Source organism: Panthera uncia, chromosome B4, assembly GCF_023721935.1.
Source record: "Panthera uncia isolate 11264 chromosome B4, Puncia_PCG_1.0, whole genome shotgun sequence".
NCBI classification, from domain to species: Eukaryota; Metazoa; Chordata; class Mammalia; order Carnivora; family Felidae; genus Panthera; species Panthera uncia.
The window spans coordinates 101126557-101152747 of NC_064809.1; the positions used below are offsets into that span (position 1 = coordinate 101126557).

Sequence of the window (26191 nt, forward strand, 5' to 3'; positions counted from 1 at the left end):
CAATAATGCATTTTATTAGCAGTAATTTTCAAACTGTATCTCTTTTGCTTTGTTAATATTTATTGAAGTTAACATACATGATTTTCAGCTTGTTCACACAAGGTTCACTTATGCAGGTGCAAGAAACTGTAGACCTAATAGTTTCTTAGCTTTGTAATTTAACCCAAGTAAGGAACCTCTCTAACATCTTCCTACAGATCCAGTTCTCAAATGAAAAGAGAAACATGTAACTTTGTGCATTAGTTTCCCTTAAAAGCAGGGCAGTGCTTTCTTACGGAATATAAAAAAATGCATTGCAAACTATTCACCGAAGATCGGAGTAAACGTATGCTTACCAGGATTGGTTTTACAAAGGAGGCAGGGTTGTGTCTCACCATAGTAAGCCATACTTCATTTTTCAATCAATGAGGAAAGAAACTGCATTGTTGTTTTAAGAATTAGCAGCGATGTGAAAGGAAAAATAATTATATTCCTCTGTTAATAATAGCTGTATGTTTGATATTACATATTTTGAACACGTGTGCCTACTGTCTGTATTCTGATACAATTCACTTCGTACTATGAAATAAACAAGTGCTATTTGTGGTGTTCTGAAATATTGTTAATATTGTTTCAAAATCTAGAATTTTTAAATATTCCTAATTTTAAAATATTCTAATATATAATAATATATAATATTATGTATTATAATGATACACAATATACAAATATAATATATAATAATATAATAGTAATATATATATTTTTCTATGTTCTATATTGGTAAAATCCTTACTTAAAAATTGAACTCTTCTGTCTAGGAAGACACAGACGTGGAGAAGGATACACTCGCAGAGTGTAAAATAATAAAGGATGTTGATAGGAAGACATGGACCAAATTCTGATATTCTAGAACTGGAGGATAACTGAGGCATGAAGTAAACAAATTTAGGGAAACGTGATATAGGAAGTAGTCATCTAGTGGAATCTGCTAATTCCCAAGAATTAGGATAGGATGAAAATGCAAATAGCCTTAATCACACAAAATCCTTTCTGGAACAAAGCAAATAATACGTGAATGACTTTAGGAGCAAGTTGACAAATCAGACACTATTGTAGGAATGACTGAATGTTAGTATTGCATCTCTAAATGTCTGTGTTTCTCAGTGGATCCTTTTGTTTTCCCTTTCAGAGAGTTAACCTGGGTCAGATGCATTATAAGTTTAAGAGATAGGGAATTTCTCATATTTTTATATTTGTCTCTATCTATATTTCTTCCATACTTGTTTGCTCCATTCCTATTCAATGTTTTTCAGTGAAAATGAATACTATAATCTAATTGAAAGACAGTTATTATGGAATATTTCATATCTATTTACATTCATATATTTGGCTGAAGTGATTTTTAATCCATCAGTATATATATAATAAGTAAACCAAATATGGCTAACTTATTTCCAAAGATCAAAGGGTACCTAATTGAAAATATGTAGAAATTTGAGATGTTAGCAAAATGTTTTTTAAGTGTGACATTTCAATCTTTTATTATTAAGATCCCAGTGCATTATTATCAGGATTCACATTATCACTATAATAAAAGACCACATAGCTTTATTACTTATAAGACAGGAAGAGAATAAGAGTGGTCAATGGAAGTAAATAAAAAACCTTAAAACAACAAGAAGATTTGAGGAGTATGATTGCCCCATTTCTTCAAATCTGAGGCTAAGACAAAAAATAATTGTTAATGGTAGGATTACACATCAAGGATGTTTGGAATATCATAATTAGAATTTCATGCATGTTTCACCTTTACTAGAGGCAAATGGACAATGTCTAATTGTTTTCTGCTTTCTTGATTTCAGTCCAGAAAAATTTATGGCACTTTTTCAAATAATGTATTACATCCACATTCAATATCTTTTCATGGATTTGTAGGGGAAAATTTTTTCTTAACTATCCTCTTAGAGAATTGGAGGTCCTATAAGAAATAATTTTATTAGGTAGATTTCTCTATTCTTCAAAAATGTTATTAGAATAATTAATTCAATGAATACCTACTGCCTGCATATAGTAAAACTGCTAAGAATGTGTGGGCTCCAATGAAACTTGCTAGGCTGCAATCCTGTGTACCTACTAACAGCCTTAGTGACTATATGTACCATTCAGTGGTGTCCACCTCGTGAGCTTACTGTGAGGATTAATGGAGTAATTATTTAACCCACTCTGCACAGTACTGGAACATGCTCTCAATGTTAGTGCTTATGATTGTTGAATCAATAATAGATTGCTTATTTTTAAAAGCCACTAACTTTCTTGGTGAATAAGCTTTAGTAACAGGACTTTAGGGTCTATAGTCTGGACATAACAAGCACAGTTCCCTAACCTGGGTTAGAAGGCGAGCTATAAACTCACAGCCACCTCTATGGGTAAGCGTACCCCTGCCACACACACACAGTACAAGGAAATGAGATGTTTGAACTAAATATATTCTCCCGCTGTGCTCGCAGAGAAGCCATTAAGCTGAAGAAACGTTTTTTTCTCCCATAGAGAATGAATTCATTTTAATAGACTCTGAATTTTAGCTTGAGCCAGGTTAGTGAAGTACATTGTTTCCCCTGAGTAATGTAGGAAGTGGGATTTCAAATATCACAGTGCATTATAGAAGATATTAGCTTACAGGGCTTTAAGGTACTAGAATTAGCAGCAAATGCTTGCAAAAGAGATTTCCAAATCTCTGTTTGACAGGACACTATGACCTTCAGAAATGTTCCAACACCACGAAGAAAAGTTTAGCTTGCTGTTGACTCAGATAGTTATAAGCAGGCATATCAAGTGAATAGAAACCTGATGGGATCCCTTCCTAAGTTACAGGACTAGCCACAAGGTCATTAAAATAGTTATAGCACACCAAATTCAAAGTCTTTGAGGCATAAATCATTTGCATAAATTTGCTTAAACATTCCCCATCTCTAAACCTATAGGGCAGGTCATTTTAACTCTAACGATGCGGCATAGTCATTTAACAAGTAACATGTGTTTAAGCTTTAAGAACATGAGAGCATGTATCAAGTTCTCAGCTTTATAAGTTTCAGAAGCTTTCGTGTAAGTTTTCCTCAAGAAAATTCTAAAAATAAATATTATAACTATATATTATAGTTTAGGTAATGAAGGAGAAGAGAAGTTAAGGAATTCACCCAAGTCCATTTATATGGTAGATAACAGATGATTCATTTGGAATTCAAACCCAAAGCCATTTACCAATTGTTCCTCCACTACCAAGTGTCTTCCTCATGAGATTAGGAAAAAAAAAAAAAAAAAAAAACCAACTTCAAAATAAAGATGTAGTAATGGTATTTTGTATCATTTTCATGACTAGTTAAAATTAGCACTGGACATTCTGACTGTAATACCAACGTGGTAAATATCCTCACAAAAAATAATTTTGAACCCCTTTTTTGAAAAGAATAATGGTTAGGGGCATCTAGTTTTACCAGATCTTAAAATATTCTAAAGAATAATCATTAAAAGTTTGGTATTAAAGAAAGAATAGGCAGAAAAATTAATAGAAAGGAATAAATAGTCCAGAAATAGGCCTAAATGCATAGAGAAATCTAGTGTATAATAACAGTAGTATTTTGAGTAAGGGGGAATGATGGAATGTTAACAAATTGAGACTGTTGTTCCAAATGGCAACAAAGAAACAAACAATAAAAAATATATTTTAGCTCATTCCATAAAAAATAATAATAAATTCCAATGGATCAAAGATTGAAATAGTTAAAACAAAAGCAGAAAAACCCACTAAAGTTCTAGAAGAAATTATGAATGAATTTGTACAAATAAAAGCATTGATGTGACCGACACCTTTGTATGAATGACACAAGAAGCCATAATTCCATGAGGAAAAATAATTAGAAATTTGATTATAAAAACATGTAAATTTTATGTATGGCAAGATAGCTAGCAGCTCCATTGATTGATAGACTAAAATAAATGACAAGAAGAAAATTTCATTCAATACATGTAAGCATATTTTCATTATAAAATATTTTTAATAGAAAAATAGTATAATATGAAAAGTCAGTTAAAAAAGTTATTTAAAATGGCCAATACACAAACAAATAACCTCAGATCAATTACATTCACATTTAAGGAAATAAAAATAAATATTATGAGATATAAATTTGTATCTACCAAAATATCATAAATTAAAATGTTTAATAATATCTTATGGTAGTGAAAATAAGAGGAAACAGAATTGTTCAAACACTTTTGTATGGAGTATGAACTTATATAATTAGAGAACAGTTTGGCAATATCTTTCAAAATTTGAAATGCACAATACGATTTAGGAATTCTGCTGGTAATGCATTCTACAAATACACTGCAAATAGTTTAAATATATTTATTCGGCATTTTGCAATAACAAAATGAGATGAATTTAAATCATCATAAGAGTTAAATTAATATATCCAATCAGTGAAATACCATATGTTTAAAATAATGAGCTAGACATTTTGTCCATGATAATATGGAAATACAAACATAGGTAAATGAAAAAAAATTGCAGAAAATTTGTGGTTTTTAACCACAATAATTCCATTTGTGGTTAATTTTTTATGAATATGTACAGAAGATTCTGGAAGTATGTACAAGAACATATTAATAGTCATTGTCTCTGGGCAGTGGAAGTATGAGATAAGAGGGAACTTCTTTAATTTTATGGCTATCTGTAATGTTCGATGTTATGTCATGAATTTCTTTGTATTATTTTTATAGGAAAGAAAGTAGTGGCAATTTTAAAAATGAATTAGCATTAATGTCTCATATTTTCCTCTAGATAATAATAACAGAGTGAAGCTGATAGCTGATGCTAGTATTCCAGGATCAGATTATATTAATGCCAGCTATGTTTCTGTAAGTCACCATTTTTTTGTTTTATATTCTTATAAAACATAAATACTTCAATTATATTACTCTTCCAACTATTTTAAATAAGAAATTATAAACTCTATAGATTTTAATGTGCCAGTCCCTCACAACAACACTAGTTACCTCCCTTTTATAGATGGGGAAATGGAGGCTCCTAATAGAGATTGCAGTTTACCAACAATCATGTCACTAGTAAGTGACACAGGCCTTTCCACTATTTTATATTTGTCAGTATATTATTTGTGCATAAAAAGGTCTGTCAATCTCTCTTACAAAGAAAAAATCAGTCAAATAGATAGTTATGTCCATATAATATAAAAATAGCATGCTCTTCTTCCCATCTAGGTTTTCAGTCCTTCAATGGGACTATGATGTCATGTTCTACTTTTTATCCTCAGCTACCTGGAGAATGTGCACTCCATTGTACCTGCTCAAAGAATATAAATGAGGGGCACCTGAGTGGCTCAGTCAGTTAAGCTTCTGACTGTTGATTTCAGCTCAGGTTATGATCTCATGGTTCGTGGGTTCAAGCCCTGTATTGGGTTCTGCACTGACAGTGCAAGGCCTGCTTGAGATTCTCTCTCTCTCCCTCTCTCTGCCCCTCCTCCGCTCGCTCTCTCATGCTCTCTCTCCCAAAAATAAATAAACATTAAAAAAAAAGGTGGGCACCTGGTGGCTCAGTCAGTTACGCGTCCAACTTCAGCTCAGGTCATGGTCTCACAGTTTGTGGGTTCCAGCCCTACGTCGGGCTCTGTGCTGATGGCTAAGACTAGAGACTGCTTTGGATTCCATGTCTCCCTCTCTCTCTGCCCCTCCCCTGCTTGCACTCTGTCTCTCTCTCTCTCTCAAAAATAAACATAAAAATAATATAAAAATATAAAAGAACATAAATGAACCAACATGGGATGAATTTTGTGGCATGCCTAATGAACTATCTGGCACATCATAGATAATAAAAGCTTGCTGCATTGGATTGAAAATTGAATGAAACCAATGTGTTTTTAGGGCTTCCTCTCCTTCTCCATGGCTCTTTGACTTCTCAGTGCTCTTCCCTATCATAGGTATATGGAAACTTTAAATGCACCCAAGACCTCCACTTGGGTTGACACAACCACTCTGAGGAATCTCAGAGTTAGGAATTGCCCTTGTTCTTATTTAAGTCAACCATTCACCTTGGAACTGTCTCTTTAAAAATCCTATTAGCTTCTCTCAGCATTGATTCACCTACTTCCTCCTAAGGCAGATGATTCTATCTCTGAACAGCTCCAATATACAGTTGTTTTTTTTAAAAAACGAGATATGCTCCCGTATATTTTCACACCCTGGCTTTAATTCTAACATATAGCAAAGTTAACCATCCTTATCATGGTGACCCTACAGTCACCTGAGGATTTCCTCTACTGCCCCTAGTCTGTTTTTCTTTTCTTTTAATTTTTAACTTTATTTTTTTATTTTAATTTTAATTATTTTTAATATTTTAGTTAGTTAACATACAGTGCAATATTGGTTTCAGAAGTAGAATTCAGTGATTCATCACTTACATACAACACCCGGTGCTCATCATAAGTGCCCTCCTTAGTACCCATTACCCATCTAGCCCATTTCCCACCCACCTCCCTCCATCAAACCTCAGTTTGTTCTCTGTTGTGAAGAGTCTCTTGTGGTTTATTTCCCTTTATTCTCTCTACCCCCTTTCCATATGTTCATCTGTTTTGTTTTCTAAATTCCACATATGAGTGAAATTAATGGTAATTGTCATCCTCTGACTGACTTCTCTTAGCATAATACACTCTAGCTCCATCTACAATAGTTGCAAATGGCAAGATCTCATTCTTTTTGATGGCTGAGTCATATTCCATTGTGTGTATATACCACATCTTTTTTTTTAATATATGAAATTTATTGTCAAATTGGTTTCCATACAACACCCAGTGCTCATCCCAAAAGATGCCCTCTTGAATGCCCATCACCTACCCACCCCTCCCTCCCACCCCCCATCAACCCTCAGTTTGTTCTCAGTTTTTAAGAGTCTCTTATGCTTTGGCTCTCTCCCACTCTAACCTTTTTTTTTTTCCTTCCCCTCCCCCATGGGTTTCTGTTAAGTTTCTCAGGATCCACATAAGAGTGAAACCATATGGTATCTGTCTTTCTCTGTATGGCTTATTTCACTTAGCATCACACTCTCCAGTTCCATCCACGTTGCTACAAAGGGGCATATTTCATTCTTTCTCATTGCCACATAGTACTCCATTGTGTATATAAACCACAATTTCTTTATCCATTCATCAGTTGATGGACATTTAGGCTTTTTTCACAATTTGGCTATTGTTGAGAGTGCTGCTATAAACATTGGGGTGCATATGTAGATGGTGTACCCCTTCTAATCTGTATTTTTGTATCCTTTGGGTAAATACCTACTGGTGCAATTGCTGGATTGTAGGGTAGTTCTATTTTTAGTTTCTTGAGGAAACTCGATACTATTCTCCAGAGTGGCCGCACCTGTATACATTCCCAGCAACAGTGCAAGAGGTTTCCCCTTTCTCTGCATCCTCGCCAACATCTGTTGTTTCTTGTGTTGTTAAGTTTAGCCATTCTGACCAGTATGAGGTGGTATCTCAATGTGGTTTTGATGTGTATTTCCCTGATGATGTGTGATTTTTGAGCATCTTTTCATCTGTCTGTTAGCCATCCGGATATCTTCTTTGGAAAGGTGTCTATTCATATATTCTGCCCATTTATTAACTGGGTTGTTTGTTTTTTGCTGCCCATAGTCTTTTATTATTTTCTTGTTCATAGGTCTTCACTCCCAGGCCTGCCATTGCCTTTGGTCCCACTGGAACTCTGCTTACGTGATGCTCCGTCCTGTCTTGAAACCTCTGTTAAGGGGGGAAAATTCATTCTGAGTTCTATATTGATTAATTATAACTCCATAATTACAGTCATATATTGGGTCCTATTGTGAAAGAAATAAATAATTGGAGAATTTAAGATTTATTAATAGGGGAAGTGAGGGAGGGTTCAGAGGAGTTAAGGGATCTTTTGAATATTTATGCAAAAACTTTAAATCAAGCCTATTTTTCTGCGAGAATTTTAAATCCATTTTGAAAAGCCACACACATTTTCTGTTGCAGTAAGAATATTTTAGCCACTTATGAAATTATTAATTCCCTTGAAAATGTAATTCTTCTCTAAAGATTTTGGTGAAATCTTGTGATTATTAATTTTCATTGTAGCCTAAACTCTATAGCATGCTGAAGTTTTACTTTGATTTACAGAATGATGCATATATGCATTTAACTTTAATCAATGTGCTAATGATCATGTGTTTTGTGATACTATAGAACAGGACAAAGGCAAATAATTGTATCAGTGATGTATTGATTTGTATAATTTTTATTCCCCAATAAGTACGTACAAAAGAATAGCTCACATCCTCTAATGTTCAACCAGATAGAGGGTAACAGTATAGGGCATGAATGTGATTACAAAGGAAACTGATGGTTTTAGTAGGTATAACTAAACCTACACAGATTACATAAACAAAGGAATATTCATGAAACCCCAGTGTCCCTTCTAAATATTATAGGTTGTCAGGAAACAGCCATAGGAAGATGATAATGCAGGGTGAGCAATAAACTAAGAATTCTGAATATATATATCCTGCTATAATCAAGTGATGTTGTAATATAATAAATCTTACAACAAAGTCACTATGACCCACATGTAATGATATTCAAAATCATTACTGAGCTGCATGGTAAGCAGGCTCTGATGGAAAGCACCCTACATTAAGGAAGATTTCAGAATTGGAGTGGGCAGTATATTGTTGCTCTTAGCTTTCGGGTAAATCTTTGCTTGAAATGCCAGGAACAGATGGAAATAGAAAAGCCATTAAATCAGTGTCCCTTACTTCACCATCCCCAAAGTCAGGCAGTCTTCCCTCAGAAAGAGTGAAGACTTCTCAGAAATATACATCTGATATTTCCCCCCACTCCCCAATTTGTTCCATGGTACCTCCATCTGAAAGTTCATGAACACTTTTCCAGAAGCAAAAGACAGGAGCCATCTACAAAGGAAAACTGTACAGGGAGGTAAGGAAGAAAGCAAAATAACTACTCTTCAGATGGAAAAGCAGCACACCAAGTCTGGGGAAAGGAAAAGGGAAGACCAGAAGGTGGTCTGAGGGAAATACCTTAAGATTGGGAAACTCCAGGCCAGGGTCTGTAACTAGATTAATATGTGTTTATCCCTCTGCCCTTGGCTGTTCTTGGGAATTGTGCTCCTGAAGCTAGGACTCACAAAGAGCTTGGAACATTTCGATAGTGGATAGACTGTGGGAGAGAGGTAGGGAGGAAAAAAGATACTGCATCCCTATAAACAGCCACTAACTTTACAAATGAGTTTAGAAATATTTTCAAGAGAGCTAACAATAATAACACTATGCAATGGGACATGAGAAAGTCATCAAAACCTCACAATTATCTCTCTTGTCAACTTGAGATGCCTGAAATTACTTTAACTTAAGGATATATTTTTACTATAATTAGAAATTAAGTATTAAACCCATGATGAAAATGAACTGTAATAACATCAGAAACAGATTTGTCCCTACTTTGATAGAATACTATAGTACCAAAGGACATTTAGTCCCTAAAAAAAGTGAAATGCAAATGACTGGCAAAAACATTTTATAAATCGAATGATTACCATTCGATTACCATTATTCAATTACCATAATTACCATTACTCATCCTTGAAACACTTCCTTCATTGGGTATCCAGGACATCATTCTCTCGATTTTCCATCTACAACTTTGACTCTTTCCTCTCAGTCTCATTGGTTCTCTGTTATCTCCTCCACCACCAAACAGTGGAATTATCTAGAGCCCAATTCTTGAATTTATGATTTCTTTCCAAATGCATTTCCTCATGATTTCATCCATTATTGTGTTTTAACTGAGACCTATGCAATGATTACTTTCAAATTATGCATCCAGTTTGGATGTCTTCCTGAATTTCAGACTCATATACCCAATTGCCTTCATGATATTCCCACTTGAATATCTAACAAGGATTTCAGGTTTAATATGTCAATTATAAATTCCTAATTTTCCCTTCAAATCTACATCCAGAAGTCTTCCCCATCTTCCTCTGAAATTCTTATACCCGATATCCAGTCCGTCAGCAAATTCTCTTGACTCTGTCTTCAAAATATATCCATATCTTATCACTTCTCACCATCCCCATTGCTGCCAGCCAAATTACCCCTGTGGTTGGATTGTTGCAATAACCTTCTAACCACTCTCCTTCTTTCACCTTTTTAAAAACATATGTATGTATGTATGTATGTATGTATGTATTTATTTATTTATTTATTTGGAAAGAGAGTAAGCAAGCACACGAGCAGGGGAAGGCAGAGAGAAAGAGAGAGAGAATCCCAAGTAGGCTCCATGCTGTCAGTGCAGAGCCTGATGTGGAGCTCCATCCCACAAACTGAGATCATGACCTGAGCCGAAATCAAGAATCAGACTTGTTTAATGAGCCACCCAGGTACCCCCTCCTTTCACTGTTTAACCGCTATAGGCTGGTCTTCTTACAGAAACCAGAGTAAAACTGCTAAACCATATAGAGTGTATGCTTCGAACACTGTATGTTGAAAGCCTTTCATCAGGTTTCTGTATCATCCAGAGTAAAAACCAGTCTTATAATTATCTACTAGGATGTAAAGTACCCTTATCCTCCCTCCCCTGTTCTTTCTTACGTCATCTTCTATAACTGTCTTCCCTCATTTACTCCATTCCAGCCACTTGCTATTAAATTCTAGACATATTATTCCTCTAATGCTGTCACACTTGACTTCGTACCTGGAATACCTTCCCCCAAATCCTGCAGAGCTTACTCCCTTCCTTCTTCACATTTTCCCTAAGATATTACCCATGAGTCTTTTCTGAACACCATATTTTCTGAAAACCCTCTTTCATAGCACTTATCACTTTAAAAATTCTGTGTAATTTGGTTATTTAATGGACTTATTAATAGACTTAATGTCTATATCCCCCTAACTAGAATATAAGATAAATGAGAAGAAGAATTTTAGTGTCTTTGCCAGGGCTTGAATCCCCAATTCCTAGAACAGTGTCTAGCACACAGTAGGAACTCATAAATATTATTTCAATGGAAGAATGTACATCTTTTAATACTGTAAAGAAATTGAACAAAATATTAATGGTACTTCATTCAAGATAGTGAATTTGTAGGTGAATTCAACATTCTATTATATATTTTACAACCAGTATATTTTTATGTATTGCATATATATATATATATATATATATATATATATATATTTAATGTTGTAATTATATCCTTTTAGGGCTACCTATGTCCAAATGAATTTATTGCCACCCAAGGTCCATTACCAGGAACAGTTGGGGATTTTTGGAGAATGGTGTGGGAAACCAGAGCAAAAACATTAGTAATGCTAACACAGTGTTTTGAAAAAGGACGGGTAAGTTATTTAAAAATCTTTCACAAGATGTTATCTTACAATTGTCTTAATATATGTGTGACAATTTCAGCTAATGCTGTGAGTCATCAATAACTTAGACATCTGTCTATGAGGCAGTTTTAACTTAGTAGCAATAACTGTGATATATATTCTAATATAACAGTGGTTCTTATGACTGGTGATTTTCTCTGAATACAGATCAGATGCCATCAGTATTGGCCAGAGGACAACAAACCAGTTACTGTCTTTGGAGATATAGTGATTACAAAGCTAATGGAGGATGTTCAAATAGATTGGACCATCAGGGATCTGAAAATTGAAAGGGTAAAAAAAGGCAATGGCGGGGAACACAATAGTAAATATGAGTCTCTAAATGTCTAGAAGTAAAATTAATTCCCAGAACTTCCCCTTGCAACAATACCTCTACATTCAACAGTGCTTTCCTAATATTTTCTAAACCAAAGTTTTTAGTTGGTAACTGACCTCAATATCTGTGTCACTTTGTTTAATTCCAAATCTCATGGTTAAAGTTTACATTAACCAATTATCACCAAATTGTTAGGTAGACAAAGGAAAAAAAGAAGGAAATAACTAGATTGTTAGGTTTTTATTTGATGAAGAAACTATAATATTTGACTTAAAACAGGAATTTCCTTAATCAGTAATCTCTTTCCTCATCTTAATAATTTGATTTTCTATTTAATCCAGAACCAACACATAAGGTATAGTATGGGATCCCACTTACCAGTTTGTATAAATGCCTATACACACAGAAAACGATCTAAGGAAATTTATACTTTCTAACATTATCAGACACTCATTACCTGTGTTTTGAATAATAGGTGAATGTGTTTGCATTTTGGAACAAAATTGTTTTTTTTTAATTTTTAATTTGTAAATGTTTATTCTTGAGGGAGAGAGACAGAGACAGAGAGTGAGTGGGGAAGGTTCAGAGCGAGAGAGAGAGAGAGGGAGACACAGAATCTGAAGCAGGCTCCAGGCTCTGAGGTCAGCACAGAACCTGACATGGGGCTTGAACTCACGAACCGTGAGATCATGACCTGAGCCAAAGTCGGATGCTTAACCGACTGAACCATGCTTCACCAATTAAACCACCCAGGTGCCCCAGAACAAAATTGTTTTAAACTCTACAATTCTTGTCCTACGAAATGTTACACTACATTTGAATATAAACACTCTATATTATCCTCTGTTTGTAAGCTTTTTTATTGTTGCCATTCATGCTGAAAGGCAATTTGCTTTATTGTAGCAATAATAGAAGACCTGTCTTGCAGGAAATCATGAAAACATAGTTTCTTCCGTTTGGTAAATAGTCATTTTTAAAAGATCACCTTCAAAAGCTAAGACATAGCTGCCTTAAACCTTCATTGTGGTACTTTAATAATTGTATCGTGCTTCTTTAATCTGTCATGTTGCCTAGCATGGAGATTGTATGACTGTGAGACAGTGCAACTTTACTGCTTGGCCTGAGCATGGAGTCCCTGAAAACAGTGCCCCTCTGGTTCACTTTGTAAAGTTGGTTCGAGCAAGCAGAGCACATGACACAACACCTATGATTGTTCACTGCAGGTAAGGAAGATATTTTCAGAACCTTATATGAAACACTAGAAATGGCATTTAAACCCAATTATCATGATACCATTGATAAGGGAACTTTCCTGAAGTCTTGACTGGATTATGCCTCTCAAAGGAAAGTCTTTAATTTTTTTTTAATTGTAGCCCCTTGATGTGTGTGTATGGTGTCGTGTGTGTGTGTTTGTGTGTGTGTGTGTGTGTGTGTGTGTAGGATTTTAAGAATTTTACAAATAAACATCAGATCCTTTATTATTTCAATTGGCATTAGTCTACTATCATAATTTAATTTTTTGTAAAAAGAATTTTTAGATTTGAGTTGTAAAGAATAAAAGAAAATGAACTTTAAAATAAAGATTAAATTGGGTGACCAACCCAAGTATTATAACAAATTTGGACAAACTTTAGCTACTCTCATGTCCTTCTTTGGCTGCTTTTTGAACATGGTTAAGAGAATATAACTGCAAGTTGAAAATTGTCTCCTCATTTTCATTGGTATTTAATACTTAGAAATAAAATTCAAGGTTTTTAGCATTCAGAGTTTTTCTGGACAGATTGATTTAATTTGTGTTTTCTAACATGATAGAACAAGACTTTCTAACAAGTCTCAACTTGTGTCTCTTCAACAATTGGTTTGTAAATAGAGAAAAAGTGGATAATAATACACTATTTTATGATTCCATTTACATGAGACGCCTAGAATAGGTAAATTCATAGAGACAGAAAGTAAAATTGTGGTTACCAGGGACTTGAGGGAGAGAGAGATGGGGAGTTATAATGCGTATGTTGTTTAGTTAGTTGTTTCATGAGAACTTCTGCTTGGGATGATGAAAAAGTTCTGGAAATGGATAGTGGTGATGGTTGCACAATGTTGTGAATGTGTTTCATGCCAACTGAGTTGTGTACTTAAATATGGTTAAAATGGTAAATTGTTTGTTACATGTCTATTACTGCAATAAAATTATTAGGTAACAGTACTTAATCACATTAATAATTAATAAATTATTAATTATAATTTTTCCAATAACTGATAATTTTTCTAACAGGTGTATGCTATAATCAGTCTGGTTAAAGATGTAAGAATATATTAATCCATCCAAGTTTTTTACTTTTATTTAGAGGAGAAAATTCAATATGTGATTTAAATGATTATATATTTTCTAGGAATATTTTACATTTTTTTAATTATAAAGGTAATACATAAATGCTTGCTCATTACAAAATATCTAAACAATATTTATGTTTAAAAAGCATACAGAACAAAGATTAAAAGCCTCATTTTTACTGTCTTATTTCCATTTCCCCTCCCTAAACATAACATTTTCATCAAAATAGTGTATGATATAAATAGATTAACAGCTTGCTTCTAAAGTCAACTATTCCTGTTAAGCTGGGTCATTGATGATTAAAATTTTTAATGAACAGTAGCTGCCCTTAGCTTCTTTGTGTCTTGCACATATACTGACACTAACATCCATTAGAAAAGAAAAGTACCTAATCCCTTATAGCCTCAAAAAGAGTAGAGAGCATGGGGCTCAGTCAGTTAAGTGTCCAACTTTGGCTCAGGTCATGACCTTGCAGTCCATAGGTTCAAGCCCCACGTCGAGCTCTGTGCTGACAACTCAAAGCCTAGAGCCTGCTTTGGATTTTGTGTCTCCCTTTCTCTCTGCACCTCCCCCCTCATGTCTCTCTCTCTCTCTCCCCTTCAAAAATAAACATTAAAAAATTAAAAAAAAAAAGAGTAGAGAGCAGATAGTAGCTACACTGTGATGAACATAGCATAATCTATAGACTTAACCAAATCACTATGTTGTATACCTGAAACTAATGTCACATTGTGTGTCAATTATACTTCAATAGAAAGACAAACAGAGAGAGAGAGAGGGAGAGAGAGAGTCTCCCCCTTTGTAATAGAAATGGATGAAATATCAGAAAAAAGAATGCTCAAATTAATAATTCTCTTTGGTATCATTTAAAACTGTCTACTAAATTTTTATCTCTAACCCCAGCTTCTCACCTCAACTTAGATGTACATTTAACTGCCAATTTAATGTGACAACCTGAATGACCACAAAACTGAAAATTTGATGTGTCCAAAACAGAACACTTGATTCAATCTCCAACCTCACTCCACCTTCTCAGTCCCCTCTTGGTAAACTGCAAGTCCACTCCCCATGGTGCCAGAACCCGGGGTCATCCCTGACTCTGCCCTTGCTCTCGCTCTCCACCTGTGGCCCTGAAGCAAGTACTCTGATGCCTCTCCCCTCTCACCTCTCCACGGCAGTCCCCGGCCCTGAGCTCCTTGCTCTTCTTCCAACATGCAGAACATGCTCCACGCACACCTCCCCAGACACACCCTCCGGCTGCAGTGCTCCTCTCACACTGTGTGCTCCCTTTTGCGAGTTTCTTTCCAAATATTACATAATCAGAGACACCTTCTCCTTAACCTGATTTCTCTTTCTTCATAGCGCTTATTACCTCCAGGCACATTCTATGCAGTATTTGTGTAGTGCCCTTCACTGTCCTCTAGAAAATAAGCTCCTCAAGTGCAGGGACTTTGGATTGTTATTCATAGCTGCACCCCAGATGCCTGGACAGGGTCTGACATTCAAAATATATTGAATAATGTAATTACCAATTACTCTGTTCAGGCATGTGTATATATGTGTTACCATAATTGGATTTATGTTGTAATGCTCATTATTTCGTATATGGCTGAATCATGGGAAATTGCTAAGATTCAGTTATTTCTTACCTACAAAAATGGCAATTTTATGTTTTTCAAAGTAACATTTATAAGACTAGGTGGCCTTCCCTGTGTCTTTTTTTCTTTTTTTATATTTACTTCCTGTGTTAACCGTTCAAATAGCTATGAGTCTTTTTCTTCTAATGGGAATTTCTGCATAAATCTTGTCAAGTTTATCAGTTCATGATTTCTATGGAGCACATACTTGTCCGTGGGTATGAAACTAATTTCTTTTTTTTAATTAAAAAAACTTTTTTTTACATTTATTTATTTTTGAGAGACAGAGAGAGACAGAACACTAGTCGGAGAGGGATAGAGAGAGAGGGAGACCCAGAATCCAAAGCAGGCTCCAGGCTCTGAGCTGTCAGCACACAACCTGATGCGGGGCTCAAACTCACAAACCATAAGATCGTGACCTGAGCTGAAGTCAAATGCTTAACTGACTGAGCCACCCAGGCAACCCTAAGCTAATTTCTTAAAAGGAAACAGCTTTTCAATTTTATTATCTATAGGAAGTAAAAAAAATTCTAAGAAAAGAAAGTGAAAAGAACAGATGAGAGACTGCCAGTAAGAAGCAGAGTAAATGCTATAGGGCTAAGAGTTGGTATTTTTAATATTCAGCATTTCTATTCGTAACCAAAAATATGTGCAATACGAAGTTTCTGGTGTTAAAAATGTTCAACAGTTTAAAAAAAAACTTCTTGATATGTATGTATATATAATGGAATATTACTCAGCCATCAAAAGGAATGAAATCTTGCCATTTGCAATGATGTGGATGGAGCTAGAATATATTATGCTAAGTGAAATAAGTCATTCAGAGAAAGACAGATACCATATGATTTCATTCATATGTGGAACTTAAGGAACAAAACAGATGAACACAGGGGAAGGAAAAATAAAGAAAAAGGCAAACCATAAGAGACTCTTAACTATAGAGAACAAACTGAAAGTTGATGGAAGGCAGGTGAGTGGAAGATGGGCTAAATGGGTGATGGGGATTAAGGAGGGCACTTGTGAGGACCACTGGGTGTTGTATGTAAGTGTTAAATCACTAAATTCTACTCCTATAACCATTATTACACTACATGTTAACTAACTACAATTTAAATAAAAACTTGAAACAAACAAATCATCTGTATACTTCTCCAAATATACCCCTTAAAATATTATGAAAGAAGAGGAAAAGTTCAACTGGTTAAAAAAAAATAGCATGGATTGAAGAGACAGAGGAGACAATAGCTGAATTAGAAGATAAAATTATGGAAAAAGAGGAAGCTGAGAAAAAGAGAGAAAAAAATCCAGGAGTATGAGGGGAGAATTAGAGAACTAAGTATTGCAATCAAATGGAACAATATCTGTATTATAGGAATTCCAGAAGAGGAAGAGAGAGAGAAAGGGGCTGAAGGTGTACTTGAACAAATCATAGCTGAGAACTTCCCTGATATGGGGAAGGAAACAGGCATTGAAATCCAAGAGGTACAGAGAACTCCCTTCAGATATAACTTTAATCGATCTTCTGTACAACATATCATAGTGAAACTGGCAAAATACAAGGATAAAGAGAGAATTCTGAAAGCAGCTAGGGATAAACAGGCCCTAACATACAAAGGTAGACACAAAGTGTAGTAGCAGACCTATCTACTGAAACTGGGCAGGCCAGAAATGAATGGCAGGAAATCTTCAATGTGATGAACAGAAAAATTATGCAGCCAAGAACCCTTTATCCAGCAAGTGTGTCATTCAGAATAGGAGAGATAAAGGTTTTTCCAAACAAAAACTGAAGGAACTCATCATCACTAAGCCAGCCCTACAAGAGATCCTAAGGAGGACTCTATGAGTGAAATGTTACAAGGACCACAAAGTACCAGAGACATCACTACAAGCATGAAACCTACAGATATCACAATGACTCTAAACCCATATCTTTCAATAATAACACTGAATGTAAATGGACTAAATGCTCCAACCAAAAGACATAGGGTATCAGCATGGATTAAAAAACAAGACCCATCTATTTGCTGTCTACAAGAGACTCATTTTAGACCTGAGGACACCTTCAGATTGAAAGTGAGGGGATGGAGAACTATCTATCATGCCACTGGAAGTCAAAGAAAGCTGGAGTAGCGATACTTATATCAGGCAAACTAGACTTTAAATTAAAGGCTGTAACAAGAGATGAAGAAGGACATTATATAATAATTACAGGGTCTATCCATCAGGAAGAGCTAACAATTATATATGTCTAGGCACCGAATACAGGAGCCCCCAAATATATTAAACAATCACAAACATAGGCAACCTTATTGATAAGAATTTGGAAATTGCAGGGGACTTTAATACTCCACTTACAACACTGGATAGATCATCTAGACACAGAATCAATAAAGAAACAAGGGCCCTGAATGATACATTGGATCAGATGGACTTGACACACATATTTAGAACTCTGCATCCCAGAGCAACAGAATATACTTTTTTCTCGAGTGCACATGTAAAATTGTCCAAGATAGATCATATACTGGGTCACAAAAGAGCCCTTAATAAGTATAAAAGAATTGAGATCATACCATGCACACTTTCAAACCACAATGCTATGAAACTTGAAATCAACTACAGGAATAAGTCTAGAAAACCTCCAAAAGCATGGAGGTTAGAGCACACCCTACTAAAGAATGAATAGGTCAACCAGGCAATTAGAGAAGAAATTTAAAAATATATGGAAACAAATGAAAATGAAAATACAACAATCCAAACACTTTGGGATGCAGCAAAGACAGTCCTGAGAGGAAAATACATTGCAATTCAGGCCTATCTCAAGAAACAAGAAAAATCCCAAATACAAAATCTAACAGCACACCTAAAGGAATTAGAAGCAGAACAGCAAAGACACCCCAACCCAGTAGAAGAAGAGAAATAATAAAGATCAGAGCAGAAATAAACAATAAAGAATTTTTTAAAAAACAGCCGAGCAGATCAATGAAACCAAGAGTTTGTTTTTTTAAAAAATAAACAAAATTGATAAACCTCTAGCCAGCCTTCTCAAAAAGAAAAGGGAGAGGACCCAAATAGATAAAATCATTAATTAAAATGGAATTATTACAACCAATCCCTCAGAAATGCATGCAATTATCAGGGAATACTGTGAAAAATTATATGCCAACAAATTGGACAACCTGGAAGAAATGGACAAATTCCTAAACACCCACACACTTCCAAAATTCAAACAGGAAGAAATAGAAAATTTGAACAGACCCATAACCAGAGAAGAAATTGAATCAGTTATCAAAAATCTCCCAACAAATAAGAGTCCAGGACCAGATGGCTTCCCTGGGGAATTCTACCAGACATTTAAAGAAGAGATAATACCTATCCTTCTCAAGCTGTTCCAAAACATAGAAAGGGAAGGAAAACTTCCAGACTCATTCTATGAAGCCAACATTACTTTGATTCCCAAACCGGACAGAGACCCAGCAAAAAAAAAAAAAAAAAAAAAAAGAACTACAGGCCAATATCCCTGATGAATATGGATGCAAAAATTCTCAACAAGATACTAGCAAACTGAATTCAACAGCATGTAAAAAGAATTATTCACCATGATCAATGGGATTCATTCCTGAGCTGCAAGGGCTAGTTTCAGTATTCGCAAATCAATCAACATGATACATCACATTAATAAAAGAAAAGATAAGAACCACATGATTCTGTGAATTGATGCAGAAAAAGCATTTGACAAAATTCAGCATCCTTTCTTAAGAAAAACCCTCAAGAAAGTTGGGATAGAAGGAACATACTTAAACATCATAAAAGCCATTTATGAAAAGCCCACAGCTAATCTCATCCTCAATGGGGAAAAACTGAGAGCTTTCCCCCTGAGATCAGGAACACAACAGGGATGTCCACTCTCACTGCTGTTGTTTAACATAGTGTTGGAAGTTCTAGCATCAGCAATCAGACAACAAAAGGAAATCAAATGCATCAAAATTCACAAAGATGAAGTCAAGCTTTCACTTCTTACAGATTACATGGTACTATACATGGAAAACCCGTTAGACTCACCAAAAGTCTGCTAGAACTGATACATGAATTCAGCAAAGTTGCAGGATACAAAATTAATGTACAGAACTCAGTTGCATTCTTATACACTAATAATGAAGTGACAAAAAGACAAAAAACGAAACTGATCCCATTCACAATTGCACCAAGAAGCATAAAATACCTATAAATAAACCTAACCAAAGATGTAAAAATCTGTATGCTGAAAACTATAGAAAGCTTATGAAGGAAATTGAAGAAGGTAACAAAGAAATGGAAAAACATTCCGTGCTCATGGGTTGGAAGAATAAATATTGTTAAAATGTCAATACTACCCAAAGCTATCTATACATTCAATGCAATCCCAATCAAAATTGCACCAGCATTCTTCTCGAAGCTAGAACAAGCAATCCTAAAATTTGTATGGAACCACAAAAGGCCCCAAAGAGTCAAAGTAATATTTAAGAAGAAAACCAAAGCAGGAGGCATCACAATCCCAGACTTTAGCCTCTACTACAAAGCTGTAATCATCAAGACAGCATGGTATTGGCACAAAAACAGACACATAGACGAATGGAATAGAATAGAGACTCCAGAATTGGACCCACAAAAGTATGGCCAACTAATCTTTGACAAAGCAAGAAAGCATATCCAATGGACAAAAGTCTCTTTAACAAGTGGTTCTGGGAGAGCTGGACAGCAACATGCAGAAGAATGACACTAGACTACTTTCTTACACTATTCATAAAAATAAACTCAAAATGGATAAAGGACCTGAATGTGAGACAGGAAACCATCAAAACCCTAGCGGAGAAAGCAGGAAAAGACCTCTCTGACCTCAACTGCAGCAATTTCTTACTTGACACATCCCCAAAGGCAAGGGAATTAAAAGCAAAAATAAACTACTGGGACCTTATGAAGATAAAAAGCTTCTGCACAGCAAAGGAAACAATCAACAAAACTAAAAGGCAACCAACAGAATGGGAAAAGATATTTGCAAATGACATATCGGACAAAGGGCTAGTATCCAAAATCTATAAAGAACTTACCAAACTCCACACCCAAAAAACAAATAATCCAATGAAGAAATGGGCAGAAGACATGAATAGACACTTCTCTAAAGAAGACATCCAGATGGCCAACAGGCCCATGAAAACATGCTCAACATCGCTCCTCATCAGGGAAATACAAATCAAAACCACACTGAGATATCACCTCATGCCAGTCAGAGTGGCTAAAATGAACAAATCAGGAGACTATAGATGCTGGCAAGGATGTGGCAAAATGGGAACCCTCTTGCACTGTTGGTGGGAATGCAAACTGGTGCAGCCACTCTGGAAAACAGTGTGGAGGTTCCTCAGAAAATTAAAAATCAATCTACCCTATGACCCAGCAATAGCACTGCTAGGAATTTACCCAAGGGATACAGGAGTGCTGATGCATAGGGGTACTTGTACCCCAATGTTTATAGCAGCACTTTCAACAATAGCCAAATTATGGAAAGAGCCTAAATGTCCATCAATTGATGAATGGATAAAGAAGTTGTGGTTTATATATACAATGGAATACTACTTGGCAATGAGAAAGAATGAAATCTGGCCCTTTGTAGCAACATGGATGGAACTGGAGAGTGTTATGCTAGGTGAAATAAGCCATACAGAGAAAGACAGATACCATATGTTTTCACTTTTATGTGGATCCTGAGAAACGTAACAGAAACCCATGGAGGAGGGGAAGGAAAAAAAAAGAGGTTAGAGTGGGAGAGAGCCAAAGCATAAGAGACTCTTAAAAACTGAGAACAAACTGAGGGTTGATGGGGGGTGGGAGGGAGGGGAGGGTGGGTGATGGGCATTGAGGAGGGCACCTGTTGGGATGAGCACTGGCTGTTGTATGGAAACCAATTTGACAATAAATTTCATAGTTAAAAAAAACTCAAACATTTGATGAGAGTGCTAATGATAATCATCTTGGTCTATCTAGTCTTGGTAACAATACAAATCCATACACACTCCAAAGAAAATCTACTTCCAAATAAGAAAAAGAACTGTTTAGGATTTATTATTATCATAGTTCATTTTCTTCTTTACTATCAACATGAACAATCTTTTGCTGAACAATATTCACTCTTCCTGCAGTGCTGGAGTTGGAAGAACTGGAGTTTTTATTGCTCTGGACCACTTAACACAACATATAAATGATCATGATTTTGTGGATATATATGGATTAGTAGCTGAACTGAGAAGTGAAAGAATGTGCATGGTGCAGAACCTGGTAAGATGTCTAAAACCGTGTGCAGTGCTCTATAATTTCTACAGGGAGGATATTAGTGGCAGCAGTCTGGTTGGGCATGGACTTGAAACCTTATTTGCATAGCAGCCGCTCTGCTCTCTTTTGCTGTATTATAAACCTCCTAGGGGGGAGGGGATTGGGGAAGGGCAGCTCATGCAGCATAGTCACCCCTGTGCACTGTTACTCACTGGTCATCCTTCCTACCTTGTTTATACTGATAAGTAGATAAGTATATAGAAAATAATTTTGTTTAGACTGATATATATATATATATATACATACATATATATATATATGTGTGTATATATATATATATATACACATATATATATATATATACTGATTCATATCATATATACTGATATGAAAATAATCAGTTTATACTGATAAGTATATAGAAAATAAAATTGATCTGTCTTTAGCATTTGGCAAATTTGAGAAGCTCAGGAAATGAATCAAATCAATTTCTTTTGTAAACATGCTAAAAATTATATTTGGGAAAAGTTTAAAATACTGTTATGGGGTTTTATGTATTTCATTTGTCCATATTTACCCCTATTGTATAATAGTACTAATGATCATCATAGCATACTATCAACTAACTATTTTGGAGTATTTTGTTCTGTTGTTTTGGTTTGTAGGCAAAAATGTTTACAAAATATATTTTTTTCTTCATTAAAAAAGTCACACAGTATAATACTAAATCCTTAACGTGTATTATCTCATTTAATCCTTTATTTGTAAAGAAGTGCCAATAAAACTAATCAACAGACTAGCAGTTATTGGCTCTGCTTTATAAGTAGGGAAGCAGATGTTCCCTTTGAAGAATTTAAATGATATAATAAGGTTATACTATTAATTAGTTTCAGAACCACAATTCAAGCCCAAGTCTGTCTATCGGTAACATGTAAGATGTTTCTGTCTGTATATATGAATTGGTATTTTTATGTTCTTCAAATAGAAATTTTTTCACAGTAAATATACAGGCCTGCCTTAACCATATTTTCCACAATACCTACTAGAAAACACAAATAGCATCCTAGTTGTTAAAGGTGTGAGAAAACAGGTTCTTGGCTTTAATAAGTTTGAAAAGAAGTTAAACTGATCTTAAAATTTCTTAAAGGCTCTATGCTACTTTGCATTACAATTACAAATGTAGAGCCCCTGTGGGCATCTTTTTCCAAACTTACATGATTATGAAATCCTTGAACCTTTTTTGACTCCAGAACTTACAATACCATGTAGGGGAACGTTAATGTTCTTAGGAAGATGCTGGCTGCACCAGAGACATCTAAACTTTGTGGACTGCACATCCCTTTCAGGAAAAATATTTGCACATTCAACTCCAATAATTCTATATTTATTTTTTAAATGTAGATTGAAAAATTATGTAAATTATAAAGCATACAAAATGAGAAATAAAAAACATGTAATAAAGATCAAATAACCAATATTTTGAAATCTTGCTAATTATGATGCTCTCATATTATCATTAAGTATTTTCAAAAGATAAAATATACACTTAGCACAAGGTAATTCTATTTCAATCGTGATTTTAGATACATATTCTAAATTATTTATAATTTTTAAACAAGTGATCTAGCTTTTTATCAGATTTCATTACACTGTTGTTTTTACTGACTAGAATGACCATAAGATTATTCTAGAGGTACAAAGAATTTCAGCCTTGCTGTTTCCTTGTCATTCATTTGGGCTTATATGATAAATACTGCCTTCAATCCACAGTCTCTTTGTAGGAATCTTTCTAAGCCACTTCAGTTTTGTGATGGTTAGGTAAAATTAGGTAATGTAATCCATGTACATTCTCTTCTATGCTGAAAGGGAACAAATGAGTGAAGTATCACTCTTCCTTTAGGATACTTCAGAAACGGAATATAACTTGTGACCAGGGTTGACTTCCTGGGTGTGACAGGCACAATCTCACAGGGCTCATGCTCAAAAGGGCACTTGATGCAGCGTTTGCTGTCACTGTCTTGAAAATCATTAATATTTTTTGAGGGAGGAAACTCATATTTTCATTTTGCAGTGAGCCCACAAATTAGGTGTCCTCAATTATAAGGGTTCCAATATAAATCCAACTATTAACCATTATTTAAACCCAAATTCTTTCTTATTTTTGTTAACAATAAGAATAAATAGAAAGCTAACATTTTCCTCCCATGTTCCTGGATGTACACATGTGCACAAGCACTCAGTGTTCTTGGCAATGATAAAGATTGGTTGACTCTTTTGGATATTATAGAGGGTGGGGCTGATTGGGATATTGTTTCCTTTTAGAATCTAGAGTCAATCCTCAGATAATAAAAATTGGAAACATTTTGACTTGCTCTAAGTTTTGTGGCACCAGACTTTGTAAAGTGTATGTTCAAGAATGCCAGTTAATAATTTCACACAATTTAGTGCCCAGTATATGCTATAAGCTTCATATGTTATGCTTGTTTAACCAGCCCGAGTACTATGTTGCAGGGTAGGCAAGGGAATAGAAAGAGCATGAGTTTTGAGGTCAGAAAATTGAGTTAAGATTCCAGTTCAGCTAATTAATTGCTGGTCTGTGACTTTGTTTAATTAAACTCTTTTAGTTATTTCTCTTTTGTAAAATAGTCATGTTTTACTTTTCACAAGTTTATTGTCAGTATCAAATAAGAGAAAGTATCTAAAGCACCAACATGCAGTAAATGCCCAGCATGCGGTAAATATCTGACAGAATTCTTCTGGATTCCCTACTTGCTGAAAAGCTGGTTCTCAAAAGCTCTCTTTCACCTCACTTCATTCCCAAAGTTATGCTCTTTGCTGTCTTTTTTCTGTGGTGATAAAAAAGGAAAATGACCACAGTTCTTGACTCCAGTCCTTACAAACCACTATTGCCTTGCCCAAGAGTGGTTTCTTACTTTCTTCTGTTGCACTCGGGAGTGGTTCCAATTTCTATAAAGAATGCTGTCTTGGCACATGCTACAGTAGCCATGGGCAGGGGTGAGGAGGTGGGAACCTCAGCAATATTTTGCCACTAAAAGGCCCCAGAGGGGCATGGCCCAGACCCAGGAGAGAGCTATGAGTTCTTTCATTGTCTACCAAAAAATAGTTCATAGCAGCCCCAAGAACTTTCTGAGAGAATAGTATGCAATAAGATAACATGCTGAGATGCTTTCGGTACTTCCAATAAGGGTTAATCTGGATGAGTCCCTTCCCTGCTGTGGTTTTCCTGGAAATTAACAGATGTGAAGCCTTAGGGTAAAAGAAAAAAAAAACTCATATATTTGTTGTATGTAGTTTTTTGCCAGGCACTTTATATATATTAAATCCTTTAAATATCACAACATAGGTGTTATGATCTTCCACATGAGGAAGCCAAACATCAGAAAAGTTTAATTCTTAAGATACCATGATTATCTAAGGTAGAAGCTGGAATTGAACTCATCACTGCCTCTTTGGCAATAACACACCATGACAGAGGGATCTTGGAAAATATAGTACTGGCCGTGGAGCTCAGCCTTCCCTGCTGGCAGAATTTACACACATCATTCTTTCCAGTGGAGAAAATGAGATCGGGACAGTCAGAAGCTTCACATATCAAATGTGACTTCAAATTCAAATGAGATTTTATAAAAAATACCAAAACTCATAAATTCCAAGATTGTAATTTTTGGAGAAGCTATATTGTGTCCGTATATTTCTGCCAATAATGTTATTCATCGTGGGATGTATATTTGAAAACACTTTTTTAGAATTACCTTGAGAAGTAATTTACTAGTAATTTCAACAGAATTTTTATTACTTTCTAACAACACTTTATTTCTTACCAAAACTGAATTATGCAACTTGATCGTGCACTCACTTATAAAACCTAATCCCTAATGACTTCTGAACGTTGTCCACATGAAATTGTTCCTTGAATAGTAAAGGTTGGCTAGGAATGAGAATTAAATGGTACTAAGTCAACAAACATTTGTTACGTAACTGCTACATGCCAGGCACAATTACAGACAATGGGAATATAGCAATGAGTGTGACAGAGTCCTGCCCTCACAGAACTGACATTCTGATGAGATGAGATGAGATGAGATGAGATGAGATGAGATGAGATGAGA

The 26191-nt window shown here is 35.2% G+C and overlaps 1 protein-coding gene across 1 annotated transcript in view; it reads left to right on the top strand.

The window, feature by feature from the left end:
* PTPRQ (protein tyrosine phosphatase receptor type Q) overlaps positions 1-26191 on the top strand; it is a 199536-nt gene that overhangs the window by 171184 nt on the left and 2161 nt on the right. The window contains exons 39-43 of the mRNA XM_049626005.1: positions 4823-4899; positions 11288-11422; positions 11621-11746; positions 12864-13012; positions 21932-22067. Of these exons, the coding sequence (XP_049481962.1) occupies positions 4823-4899; positions 11288-11422; positions 11621-11746; positions 12864-13012; positions 21932-22067 (623 nt within the window). The remainder of the gene's footprint in view (positions 1-4822; positions 4900-11287; positions 11423-11620; positions 11747-12863; positions 13013-21931; positions 22068-26191) is intronic.